Below are 13499 nucleotides of genomic sequence, written 5' to 3' on the forward strand. Positions count from 1 at the left end.
TTGTTTTTCTTGTATACAAGTGAGCTTGTAGAGCTCAACTTCGTTTTTCCCCTTCCAGTGGATTTGTGCCATCAACAACATCTCCAGACAGATCTATCTCACTGACAATCCAGAGGTAAGAGCTTGTTTCAGTCTTTCAGTCTGTTCCTTCCAACTTGCTTTTGCATTGTTCTTTACATGGCAATGTAAAGTCTGTGTGTAAAAGAGCTGCTCGATCTTGTTTTTATAGGCAGCTGCAATCAAGTTAAACCAGACAGCCCTACAAGCAGTGACTCCCATTACCAGCTTTGGGAAAAAACTCGAAGTTCACCACCCCAGGTAACATTCTCACTTGCACAGACCAGAGACTCTGTGCACAATTGTGCTCTTTTTACAGGGCAGCAGTCACCTGGCAGAAAGCCCTGTCTAGGCCCTGGCTTTACAAAGCCTCTGTGTTCCATGAAATTCCTCTACTTGTGATGTTTCCTACTGAAAGCTGTAAGAGATGCCAAGTGTTACAGAATCACAGAGTGTTAGGGATTGGAAGGGACCTTGAAAGATCATCTAGTCCAATCCCCCTGTCAGAGCAGGAACACCTAGATGAGGTTACACAGGAAGGTGTCCAGGTGGGTTTTGAATGTCTCCAGAGGAGACTCCACAACCCCCCAGGGCAGCCTGTTCTAGTGCTCTGTTACCCTCACTAAGAAGTTTCCTCTCATATTTAAGTGGAACCTCCTGTGTTCCAGTTTGTACCCATTGCCCCTTGTCCTATTATTGGTTATCACTGAGAAGAGCCTGGCTCCATCCTCCTGACACTCATCCTTTACATATTTACAAACATTAATGTGGTCACCCCTCAGTCTCCCTTTCTCCAGGCTAACGAGACCCAGCTCCCTCAGCCTTTCCTCATAAGGTAGATGCTCCACTCCCTTAATCATCTTTGTTGCCCTGCGCTGGACCCTCTCCAGCAGTTCCCTGTCCTTCTGGAACTGAGGGGCCTAGAACTGGACACAATATTCCAGATGTGGTCTCACCAGGGCAGAGTAGAGGGGAAGGAGAACCTCTCTCGACCTACTAACCACATCCCTTCTAATACACCCCAGGATGCCCAGCAAGGAAGGTGGCAGGGCAAATGAGCAATGCCACGCAAAATGAAAGCTACCTTGATCCAGAATGTTAGAGTATAATTGAAAGCAGCTGCACTTTTAAATGGAATGCCCATCCTAGATCTCCAGTGCAAGTAGTAGCTCCATTTGCAATAGAACAAAGCCTTAAAGCAGTCCTATGTAAGAGTGCGACCTCAGCTCTCACGACAGACTTGTCAGGACAGTGTCAGTGAGATAGATGTGTAGCCAAAACAAGTACCTTAAAAATGGAAGTTAAATGAAATAAAATTCCAAATCAAAGAAGAGACTGCACTAAAACACACACTCCCCTCCACTGTGGCAGCAGCTCTGCTGCCAAAACTGACAGAAACCCATTCACTGAAAAAAAAACCCCTCTATCTGCTAAAGCAAGGCAGCAAGCTGGGCATGGCAGACTGTGCCAATGAGCACACTGCATCCGTATGAAAGGTCCTTTCCTGGCTCTGAGCGGTATGAGGGTGGGCCCAGAGTCCTAGTCCATCCCAGAGGCTGGTTTGGGGGGTCGGTTGGTTGTAGAGCCAGAGTGGTGTTGGTGCAACCATTGTTAGAGCAGAGATGAATTCTGGAGGTGTTTGGTTTGGTGGGAGTGGTCATGTGTCTAGATAAGGTTCTAGCTCACCTGAAGGCTCTATGGTGTGTTCTAGATTGAGTTCTAGGTCACATCATTGTAGCTCGGGTTATAGGGTGTGTTCTAGATGAGGTTCTAGTTCACGTTCTTGACTGGGTTCTAGGTCACTTGAAAAGTTCTATATCCCATTTCTAGCCTGTGTTCCAAATCACTTTGATGACACCAGAGTGTGTTCTGTATTACTTGCCTGATCAAGATTGGGGTTTAGCTCACTTGACAGTCCACTTTGATAGTTGCTTGACTGTGTGTGTCCAGCTCGCTTGATGGTTCATTAAGTGTGTCGTGGTTCGCTTTTGCTGGCTCCAGATCGGGTTCTAGTTATCTTAAATGTTCCAGAGTGTGTTCTAGACAAAGGGACTGGCTCACTTTGGGTGTTCTAGATCATGTTCTAGTTCTTGGCTCTATATTTGGGTTCTAGGTTGCTTGAAAATTCTAGATTGGGTTCCAGAGTCGACATATGTTTCTGAATATGGATTGTGTTCTGAGAGGAAGTGGGCCTAGAATCTAGTAATGGGCAAAATTTGAGCTCCGTTGATATCAACTGCCAGACTTCCACTCCCTGCTTAGTGGGCATGGTAGGATACAAATCATTTGAAGTATTAAATGAATCAGCACCTTTTTCTGTAATGTACTGCCAAGGGAATGGAACTGACATTGTATGAGGTGACAGATCTACGGCAGCCAGAAATGTGTTGAATTTTTTTTCTCATTTTTCTGATGGATCAAGGACATTTTGAACTTTGTTTCATTGGAAACTATATGAAACAAATAAATTGGCTGGATAACTGGGGGGTTTGTCCTGCCTTCTGGACACTCCTCTCACTTCCCATTGGCTTCCTTTTAAAGGAGAGCTTTGACATCTTATATTTAGAGCAGTATTCTTTTTTTCACTAGTAGGATTCTATACTCTGCACTAAAAAAAAAAAATCAGTGCCTTTATGTATACAGGACACTTAAAATACAGAAATGAAAAAAGATACCTGAATCAGACATCTGAAAGCCCAAAGCACAGGGCTACAAGATTCGTTAAATAAGATTTTTCCCCTGCAGTATCTCTTGTTGTTCCACAAAATTCTGCAGACAACTGTGTTTTCTTCATCAAAAACAAATCACTGTTCTACCTAAGGAATAACTTACAGGGTCTGCCAACTGTCAACTCACCAGGATATCTGCTCGCAAGGTCTTAAGAGCATCCTCAAGAAAAGATGCCATGCAAAGGAAGAGAAGTCAGCAAATAGTGCTAAGCAAGCTAGTTTGGCAAGGTTCAGTGTTACCTGTGGAAGGAGGAGATGTGCAGAAACAATGTGGGCCCAGGTTGGGCCAGTCACCGGGCTCAGAAAATCCCATCTGGCGTTCCTGTTTTTCCCAAAGCAAAGCAATGCAGCTTGCTAATGGAAGCTTTTGCAGCTTCCATAAATTCTTACAAGTATAAAACTGAATTAACTTCGTATTCCCCTTAAAAATAAGCCACAAAGTATGTGAGATAGCTTGAAGTGTTGTGGGTAATGCTTGTTGCTCCACCTCACAGCTCGGGATTTTGATCTTTCTTTAGAAACAAAGATGATGCTTTATTTGTAAGTGCTTTTCTGCAAGGGAATGACTTGTAATGTGGATAATACAGCAGAGTCCCCAGTATAAGTTGAAGTAACTATGTTCTTGCTCTAGGATATGCTTATATCCTAAATATGTATTTTATGTATCATTTCTTTATGTCCACCTTGCTCAGTGGGAATTCTTCAGACTTCTGCAGAGTTGGCTTTCAAGCCCAGTGCTGGACTGAAATCCTGCTTCCAGAAGCAGTGTGATAAACATAACAGGGCAAGTTTGGGTCACACTGACATTCATCATGAAGAGACTTCTCTGCAAGTTTTGTCAGAAAGTTGTAATTTCTTACTCAGATATTTATTTCTAGAAATTGAAACTTTTTCGGGTGTTTTGCCTCTCAGTGCCGTTATGATTTATGATTCCTTTTACTATGATTTCTTACAGATTCCAAAGATTCCCTGTAGCCATGGGGAATGCCAGTCAATTTCTTTCTAATTTTACTCATAGTACAGCTGCTTAATGTGAATTACGGATTTATAAATAGAATTGCCATCTATTTCACTTGGGCAAAGGAAACAGCTATTTCATAGACAACTAATCTCCTAAATCACTTTTACATCTGTATGCAACCTGAAAACTTTCTAGAAAAGGAAGATGCTGCTCGTAAACCAAGTGTACATATGTAGTGATATGTATAGTTATGACTTCTTTAATAATCTTGTCTGCCTTCCAAAACAAAGATAGGGTGTTATTCATTGATTGAATTTTATTTTTCCATTTCCACTTCAGCCAGAATGTCAAGAATATGGAAAATGATAAAATAATTCCCAATGAATCAGCTGGCATTCGAGAATCCACACAACTCATTGCTCCTGGAACACCAATTCAATTTGATATCGTACTGCCTGCCACAGAATTCCTGGACCAGAACAGAGGTGGCAGGTATGGCCAGAGACAGCAATCGATCACTTTAACAGAGTGATTTCAAGGGAAAAAATCAGGTATTACAGCATGTGCATGGTTGCCCGAATCTGAAATTAAGAGTTTTTATTCTTGTTTTGTAGGCGTGCAAACCCATTTGGGGAATCTGAAGACAGCAGCAAAGATGAGGAGGAAGGTAAGTACTTCATATTTTTCCAGATAAAATCAGTTGTGATTTTAGGCCTAATTCAGCTGTCAGCTATCCAGTGTCTCTTAATGAAAGCACCTGACACTGTGGAGCAGCAGTGACAGACCCATAGCACAGTTAGAGGTCGTCACCTTTCAGAAAGGCAGTCTTTTAAACATCACCACCTAAGAAAACAAACACCCTTTTTCCTTGACAGTCCAAGCTGAATTCAAGATTATGTTTATTTCAAAAGCTTAAAGGCAAAAACGTTTGGGGTTGGGATTTTTGGTCTTTCATTCCTTTTTTTTTTTTCTTTTAAGTTGTTGTTGACTTGTTTAAAAAGGGATTCGTGGGACTGTAGTATGATTCTGCTCAAGTTTGAGGCTGCTTAGTAGCCATTTCTCACCAATGTGTACTCTGCAATCCACAATCTATATCTCACAGAGGCCCGGGCTATGGCCAGAAGCAGCAACCTGTCTCTTTCAGCAAAAGGAGAGTTTCTTACTGCTGCCCCCTTTCCAGCAGCAGTCAGCAGTTCTGACCTTCCTCTCCCAGCACACACAGGTCTCAGACCCTGGCTGTACTCCTCTTCCTCTGTAACAGTTAAAACTGCTGTCTGGAGCCAGCAACCCCTGTTAGAAAACTACTGACAGAACCAAAGCAGAACCTACTGATTTGAACACTCGCTTGCACGTGCTGTCTCATTGCATGGCGGGGTGGTTGCGAGCTGCCTGGCAGCAGAGTAGCTGGGACAAGCTGGCACCTCCGTGCTGGCAGCAGCAGCACAGAGAAGCGAGTACCATGTGTTGGTGACTGCACGGGTGGATCTGAGCAGCACAGCTCAAGCTAATGCTTCACAGTCTTTGTGGCGTCTTGTGCAGCGTAGACACAGCTGTTGTGGCCTTTGAGCAGTCACGTTCAGCAGGACTTGTCCCGCTTTGCCTTGCTGACCACCAACCATAAAGGGAGCCTGATCAAATGATGGCTTTGTAGCATAATCATTAAATCATAGAATAGTTTTGGTTGGAAACGATGTTAAAGATCATCAAGTCCAACAGTTAACCTAACGCTGCCAAGTCCATCTCTAAACCATGTCCCCAAGACCCTCATCTACATGTCTTTTAAACACCTCCAGGGATGGTGACTCCACCACTTCTCTGGGCAGCCTGTTCAATGCCTTACAACCCTTTCTGGGAAGAATTTTTCCTAATATCTAATCTAAACCTCCCCTGGCGCAACTTGAGGCCATTTCCTCTCATCCTGTCACTTGCTACTTGGGAGAAGAGACCAACCCCCTCCACGCTACAACCTCCTTTCAGGTAGTTGTAGACAGCGATAAGGTCTCCCCTCAGCCTCCTTTGCTCCAGGCTGAACAGCCCCAGTTCTCTCAGCTGCTCCTCACAATGGCAACTTAGTTGTAAATACAAGTCTTATGGTGATAGTCAATGAGCGAGGAAGGATTTCATGAAAACCTCATTGGAACCAGCTGCATGGAAGGTTAGAAAGACACAGAAGTAAGGAATGTACAAGGTTGAAAGACAAGAGTTAATTTTACGGAAGACAAGGCTTGTGCACAATCATAAGTTTAGCACAGTTTATGTGCACCTGAAAACAAGACAGGCAAGTGAATTTTACTGTCTAATCAAATAAGGCATAAAAGACCAGTTTTAAAGCTTCCAAGCAACTGTGAGTTGGCTTTTTTTTGTTCCTACTTGCTGCCAGTTCAAGCACTGTTGAAAAGTGGGTCAGAGCACTGCCCGGCTCAGAGCAGGAAGTCACCACCCACAGCTTTACTGTTTGAATTCCAAAGCGAAATAAACAACCTCATTGATACCTTCAGCTACTGGAAAACTGAAGTAGCACAGGGAAGGAAGTCACGCCTTTTCTCTTCCAGATTCGCTCTTGCAGCAGATGTTTGTCGTCCGGTTTTTGGGATCTATGGCTGTTCAGTCAGATGAGACAAGTGAGGTGATTTATGAAGCTATGAGACAAGTGCTGGCTGCTCGTGCCATTCACAACATATTCAGGATGACTGAATCCCATCTCATGGTCACCAGCAGGAACTTGAGGTACTGTCTGATCTTTAACCTGTCAACATTCTGTTCTCTTCACACAACGTGTGATTAGTATTTTTGGTGCTGTTTTTCTAATAAATACACCCTTTGAGGGAGCAAGATCCTGCGATTCACTTCATCGAGTAAAAATATCTCTTCTCTTACTCTGTAGTATCTACAAATCATCCACCTAAGTTATGAGAACATCCTACCAAAATTTAGAGGGTGCAGTGGGGCTGTAGGGTCCCACAAAGGTACAGAAAATATGCCAAAAAAAACCCCACACTATAAGAGTCTCTTACCTTCCATGTAGGAACAGCTGGAGAGACATCACTGACCTGTTGTCAGTGTCATCACTGGAGAATACGTTGAAAGGAGACATTGACTTCAGCCGGGGTGCATTTATGTCCATGTGTGTATTAGTGTATCAGCCCGTACGCACAGGGTGCTCCCCAAATTAGTGACTCAGAGATACCATGACCTATACATGTTGGGCAGCTGAGAGTTGGGGTCTGGAGTTGGACAGATAAAGCATTTGATTCTGTGTGTATGTTTCCTCATGTGTCAAACTGCTATAGTGATTGCCTTACTATTATAAAGCACCTTGACATGACTTAGAATCACTTTAAAATAATTCCTTCTTTTTTTCCCCCACACATAATTGCAGGTTGATAGATCCTCAAACCCAAGTTACACGAACAAGTGTAAGTAACTCTTGTTTTGAATTTGGTTGTAAACCACATCATTGAATACTCAGTCACAGGAACTTGAGCTCTTGACCAAGCTAACCATATGCTGGTTAAAAACATATCTTCTTTTTTATACTTGTGCAGTTTGATCTCGCCACTGTGACACAGTTTGCTGCTCATCAGGATAACAGGCGCCTTATTGGCTTCGTGGTCCATCTCAGAGAGACGCTGGGAGAAGAATCAATGAGCGCGTATGTTTTTGAGAGCAACACAGAAGGTGAAAAGGTTTGTATAACCTTCAATAAAATATTTTATTTAGGAAACAGCTTTTAGGCTTCTTGGCTTACACATCTGGGAAATAGTGCTACAGAAGCAAGAGCAGCTTAATTCCTTGCAAAGAAACATGCCTTAAGACACAAGCCTGTGATGGCTCATGTCAAAAGACAACATTTATAGATAATGCAACAGCACATACAACAAGGAGGAAAGGATGTGGTCACTAACAGCAGCAGTAAGAGACAGAGGAAAGTGTGCGTGTCTGGCACCAGCACTAACAAAAACGTCAGCGATGCTGTGACACGTACATCTGTAAAGGTTTCAAAGACAAAACAGCTGGACTGTGCTTACACTGTTGGGTGCTGGCTGTGTACGATAGTAACAGACTATTAAAGATAAGGAATGTGCTGGAGAATTTTTGTCTTAGAAAATGGTAACTCTCTTACATGCACTGGAGAAGATCTCCCAGGTTTGGAATGAGTTTGGTGAACAAAACAAACCGAGTTGAATACAAAGAGTTAGCAGCCTAACTGAGCTCTGGAGGAGAACCTAAGACAGTTTTATTTTTAGGTAGCTAGCACAGTGAATTGGTGTTCTACCTCTGCTTTTTAGAGCTGTATTTAAGACTAACTTTGCATTGACACGTCAGTGTTTTAGTCTCAGTTAAAGAACGAAAAACCAAAGCAAAACAAAACGCCAGTTTACATATATTTCTGTTTTAGATTTGCTATGCCATTAGCTTGGGAAAAGAAATCATTGAGGCACAGAAGGTAAGTTTGTTTCATTCCCCATGTCTGTGTTGTGATGCATCATATTCTGCTTCCGTTTGCACCGTCCAGGTACCTCTGGTGCATGTGAGAAAAAAGAACAGCCACTCTCCCTAATGACAAAGTTCCGCAGACATTTAATGCAGCCCCAGGGTAGTTAGTATAAAAATAAACCCAGTTTGACTGTAGAGTACCTTGAGTTGAGATAAAATTTGTCACCCTAAATCAAATTCAGAACTGTACAAATCCAGTTGTTCATGTTTGAAATGAAGCTGTGAGCAGGTCTGAAAAATAAACCAAACTCCTTTGGGTGAAGTATAAATTGCACCCATTGCTGTTTGACTTTTAGAAATTCATATTCCTTCTTCCCCTAGGGGAGAAGAAACACACAATGTTTTTCCACTTAAAGTGAGTGGCAAAGTTCCCTGGCCCATTGTAGATAAATTTATCCGTTTAAAGATGTGGTACTAATGCATTAATATTTGTTGTATACCCTTGCTGCTACAATTTCAGCACAAGTTGGGAGAATGAGCTTTTAGTCACAGGCAGTAAACACAAGTACAATAAATTTATTTAGATAGTTATTTTTCTCCTTGTTTTTCAGGAATTGTACCAATACGAGATAAGAACAGCAAAATAATGGCTCAGAATTAATTACTACTTTTGTTTTTCCTTATATACCCAAGGTGTAGTTTTACTGACCCAAAAAGGATTATTTATTTCAAAACAAATGTTTGCATTCAAACCTTTAGACCAAGCGTGTCAAACTCATTTTTACCGGGGGCCACATCAGCCTTGCGGTTACCGAAAGTCATACATTGGTATAAATGCAACTACTCCTACACTTACAGAGTCCTAAAATGACACTTCAGCCCTTTGAAGGCAACCGTGAGGCTGACATGGCCCCCCGTGAAAATGAGTTTGACACCCCTGCGACAACTAAAGGTTGTAATAAAAGTTGTAAAACCTTAATGAGAAGTACTGGGAGAACTGTGTGCTCCTCTGAAAGATTGCTGCAGCCCAATGAACTCTTTTGTTCTTCTTCAGGACCCAGAAGCATTAGCTCAGCTAATGAAGTCTGTGCCGTTAACGAATGACGGCAAGTTCGTGCTTCTGAATGACTACTCAGAAGAGGATGGAGCCCTGCATGAAGGGGAGGAATCAGAAGCGTAAAAACACTCTGGTTTCCTGCAGCCTGCGTGGGAGCAGGAACAGCAGGGACTCCTTCTGCAACAATCTCCGGTTTTCAGTCATCTGCGCACACACGGGGCCAGCACCCGCCTTCCTGCTGGAGCCAGCGTGGCATTAAGAGCAGAACACCAGCAAGACTTGGCCTTTGAGGCTTTTCACCTTGGTGGACGTGTGGTCTGTAGGTGTGGTTGGGAAGCTGACGGTCTTGGAGGAGGGTTCAGCATTAGCCCCTTGCTGCTGGTAGCCAGGACAGCACAGCTGTCAGCCACAAAGGGCTAATGTCACTTCTTCAGATTGACATGGTGAGCAGCCTGTCAGCTCCTTTAACAAACATCAGGCCTCAAATTTCCTACCCTAGTCTGTTTTCATAGTTTGCATGATTACGTGCATCTGAATGAAGGTTAAAAATGCACTATTTACTTTAATTTCAGATGAAGTTATTTTTAGTCTAGTCTAAGTGTAATAAGATTTATCTTTTGTGCTAGCCTATTTACAAAACAATTTGTTAAACACTAAATTTTTTCCTATTAATATAATCTATTTTTATATTGTATCTAGAATAAGCTTACAAAGCAAATCTAAGTGCCTACTCTTACCTTCCTGGGGACCGCACTCACCCATTCTGTAATTAAATACTGGACATAATGTACCTCCTTGATTTATTATTTTAAATACCACTGACATGCAAACATTAGAAGTAGTTGATGACTGTGGCCTGTTAGTTGTGTGCAGTTTTTCTATGGTTAGGATTCTTAAAAGTTAAGTTGCCAGAGAGGATAATTGTAGGGCAAATAAGTACTTCTATAATAAGAATTCTTTGTATTTTTAACATTATGGTGACATACAACAGCTGAGTCTACCAGCAATCTTTGGTTTTAAGAAACTGAGCAATAAAATGCTAGATTGTAAGTATTCAATGTACTGACTAGTCTCATAGTACCTTCCTGAAATTAGACACTAGATAGATTTGGCTAATAGGTTAAGATTTTTTTCCCTTTCCCGTTTAACCTGAAAAGTGTACTTTGCAAGAACAAATAAAAATAATAATTTGGGGGGGAGGAGGCGTGTAATCTGTGGCATAGTTTGTATTACTCAAGATTACTCAAACAAATGGCTCTTCTCAAGTACTTATTAAGAAACTAAATTTTCTGTGAGCAGAATCTGTGCTACAGCATCTGAAAGATCCCAGTTTGCAAGCGTTTGACATGGCATAAATTCAGTTTACCTGGTCGTTGATTGCTTAAAGGAACCATGGAAGAGAACTGTTAGTAACTGACACAAACACTTCTTAAATAAAAGTTAAAGCTGTCATATTAAAAAAATTAAAACCTTCTGAGCTGATGTCACTGAAAAGACACTAAGAATGAGGTTCTCAAAATTACATTTATTAACACAGTTTTATGTACATAATGTTCTCTACTCACAAACCAAAGAAACCAACATAACAAAATAACCCTTTGTACAATGAGTTAGGAAACATTAAGTGTTACATTTGGTCCTTTGTACCTGAGAAGCTGAAAACAGCTGTTGTTGATGGACACCAGATGAAAACCTAAATGTACTTCTGATGACAGACCACATTAGGACCTCCAGAATCTACCCTGTGGCAGCAGCTCAACTTCCCAGGGAAGCCAACACCAGCTGGGAGGTGCTGGGGCCATCACTAATCACTGGTCAGTGATGCAGAAAGCAAGTTTGGAGTTTGCCATGGGCCATGCTCTGCTCCTGAGCCTGTGGTGCTGCCAGTGGGACGGGCCAGGCAGCACCAGGCACAGAACCACATCAGGAATGGGCTGCAAGGCCTCTGAAGAGCAGCTGCTGTCACTGGCACATGTCACAACCGAGGGCAGTGGCAGCACTGGTCTTCTCAGGGAGAGAGCCCGCCCTTCAGCCTCTGCTGCCCCAACATGATGGAAAATAAACCTGGAGATCCTGGTTCACGGGCCTGCCGCAAACTCATCATCCTCACTGGCCTTTAATCACCTCTGGGAATTCTGAGTGAGCAAGTTCAGCTCAGTGTGGGGGCTCTTTTTCTGTTGTAGTTCCATCATCTTATCTCCAGCCCACCAATTAAGGGTCTATTTTGTTCCTATAATCAGAGGAGGAGGGCAAAAGTAGTAGCACCACAGCAAGAATTTTGCACCCCTTTCAGATCCTTATGGGGGAAAAAAGGATTTAATGTGACCCTCACTGACATCCAAATCCAGGACTCACTTTGTATTTCAGATGAGAAAAGCTTTCTGCATGTATATGCTGCTACATGACCAAAAAAAAAACCAGAAATATAAACTATAATTCTGTGTTAGAAATAATAGCTCTATTATCACTGTACATATTTCTGTTTATGTATATATTTTTGCCACCTATAGTATACATTCAGGTCTCCCAGATTAAACAGGGTTCTATAAAAATAGGCTTATGTCTTTCCTGTAGAACTTCCATCACCAGAACCACATGAATTTGGTAACCACCATATATTTAAGAAAATGTGCAGTTCAATTGCAAAGTATTACCTACCCAAGATAGTGTCTTTCCAAAATAAATGAGAGAAGGGAAGATACAAGTGCAGATTATATTCGAGCATGGGCAGTGCCCTGACTGCACACAGCTACCTTGCGACTCCAGCCTGGGGGAAACAAACACCATCTGGACGTGATTCTGCAGCTGCTGCGGAAGAAGGAAACATAGCGCTTGGCCACTCCAAGGCAAGAACTTATGTGACTTGAGATGAGACAGGAATATGGAAATACATAGGCTGCAATTGCAACAGCATGGAAACTGGCAGCAGCAGCAAGGACGCTGATCTCAGCAGCGCTACCAAGTGGTCAGTGCGGGCACAATTTGGTCAAAAGAGAAACTCTACGCAAATTATGAATAAAATACCTCTATCAAAATAAAAAAGCAAAAATATAAATCAAGCAATGCAGCATTTTTAGGGCAGTTTCTGCAGTTATGATGAATTAAAAATAAAATCTTTAATTAGCCCAGCTGATTTAAATGGTCCATGAAGCTTCTGTGTCATTATTTTCAGAACCAACAAAAGGACTTCCGTATTGGCGTGGTCTTTCCAGGTGAAAAAAGCACATTTGTGTCAGTTTTCTGAATGCTGATGTGACTGGCAGGAAAGGGCAACTCACAGTCTCTCAGAAGTTGTCTTAATCACTGACTTAACGGTGAGTGGAACAACTGGAACCATTAAAACTTCACCTTTTTTTGTAATTAGGAGAGATGAAAAAAACTGGCAAGCATGGTCTAAAATATAGTTAAGAGTGAGGGAGAGGGGGGAAAAAAGGTAATTCTCAGTTGGACTGAGTAATTTATTCTAGTTAGTAAGATCTAGAAGTGTTTTATGTTCTGGGAGATTAAAACACAACCATATCTTTCAATGAAAGTGGTTACTGTTAAGCTAAGTCTAGCTACTTAAGTTAGGAATCTGAGTAACTTGCACAATCTAGAACCTCTACTTGCAGGCATTAACAGATGTTATATTGATACAGAGTTCTCACAGTGTTCAGCAGCTTCTGAAGCCTGCAGTGCAATTACTGTTAATAATTAGGCATGTAAGACTGTATGAACGACACAGACAGTACAACAGACCTGCAAAGGCTAGGAAATACAGAATTGAGGCTGAAACTTGCAATTAGGCACAACATATTAATGAAGTGTAAGATCACTTAATAGTTACAGACACCCATCACACAGTGCCTGGTCATAAAAGGAAGAGCTGATTGTGGTTCTGTCTTGGCTCTGGATTTCCTTACTTCTGGGGATGCAAATCAGACCTTCGGTATGAAATGAGAAGTAGTTTATTACATTAATTTTCCTGGTTTTCCCATTCTCTGATAAGTGGGGGAAAAAAAACAGCAGGGGAAAATAAATCCCTTAAAGGATCCTAAGTTCCCACAGTGCAAGTACTATCTACAGTAATAATTAGGGTTTGTGGAATAAAACATTAATAAGGACTTCCATCTTCTGTAATAGCTTTAACATACATTCACAACATACACTGTTACACCTACAGTGTATTCTGTGACTGCATTAAATACAACAGGACTGCATAAAAACACGTCTGAATTATTTTTTGGACAATGGATATGCACAATATCTTGATTCAATT

The 13499-nt window shown here is 41.9% G+C and overlaps 1 protein-coding gene across 1 annotated transcript in view; it reads left to right on the top strand.

Moving 5' to 3' along the window:
- The window catches only part of APPL2 (adaptor protein, phosphotyrosine interacting with PH domain and leucine zipper 2), a gene marked incomplete at its 3' end in the record, with an annotated part of 41553 nt that extends 32189 nt beyond the window's left edge, over positions 1–9364 (top strand). Inside the window, exons 13-21 of the mRNA XM_080360016.1 lie at positions 59–115; positions 230–318; positions 4087–4239; positions 4362–4414; positions 6300–6474; positions 7127–7163; positions 7293–7433; positions 8147–8194; positions 9239–9364. Of these exons, the coding sequence (XP_080216142.1) occupies positions 59–115; positions 230–318; positions 4087–4239; positions 4362–4414; positions 6300–6474; positions 7127–7163; positions 7293–7433; positions 8147–8194; positions 9239–9364 (879 nt within the window). The remainder of the gene's footprint in view (positions 1–58; positions 116–229; positions 319–4086; positions 4240–4361; positions 4415–6299; positions 6475–7126; positions 7164–7292; positions 7434–8146; positions 8195–9238) is intronic.
- Between the last annotated feature and the right edge of the window lie 4135 nt (positions 9365–13499).

Source organism: Nesoenas mayeri, assembly GCF_963082525.1.
Source record: "Nesoenas mayeri genome assembly, chromosome: 1".
NCBI lineage: Eukaryota > Metazoa > Chordata > Aves > Columbiformes > Columbidae > Nesoenas > Nesoenas mayeri.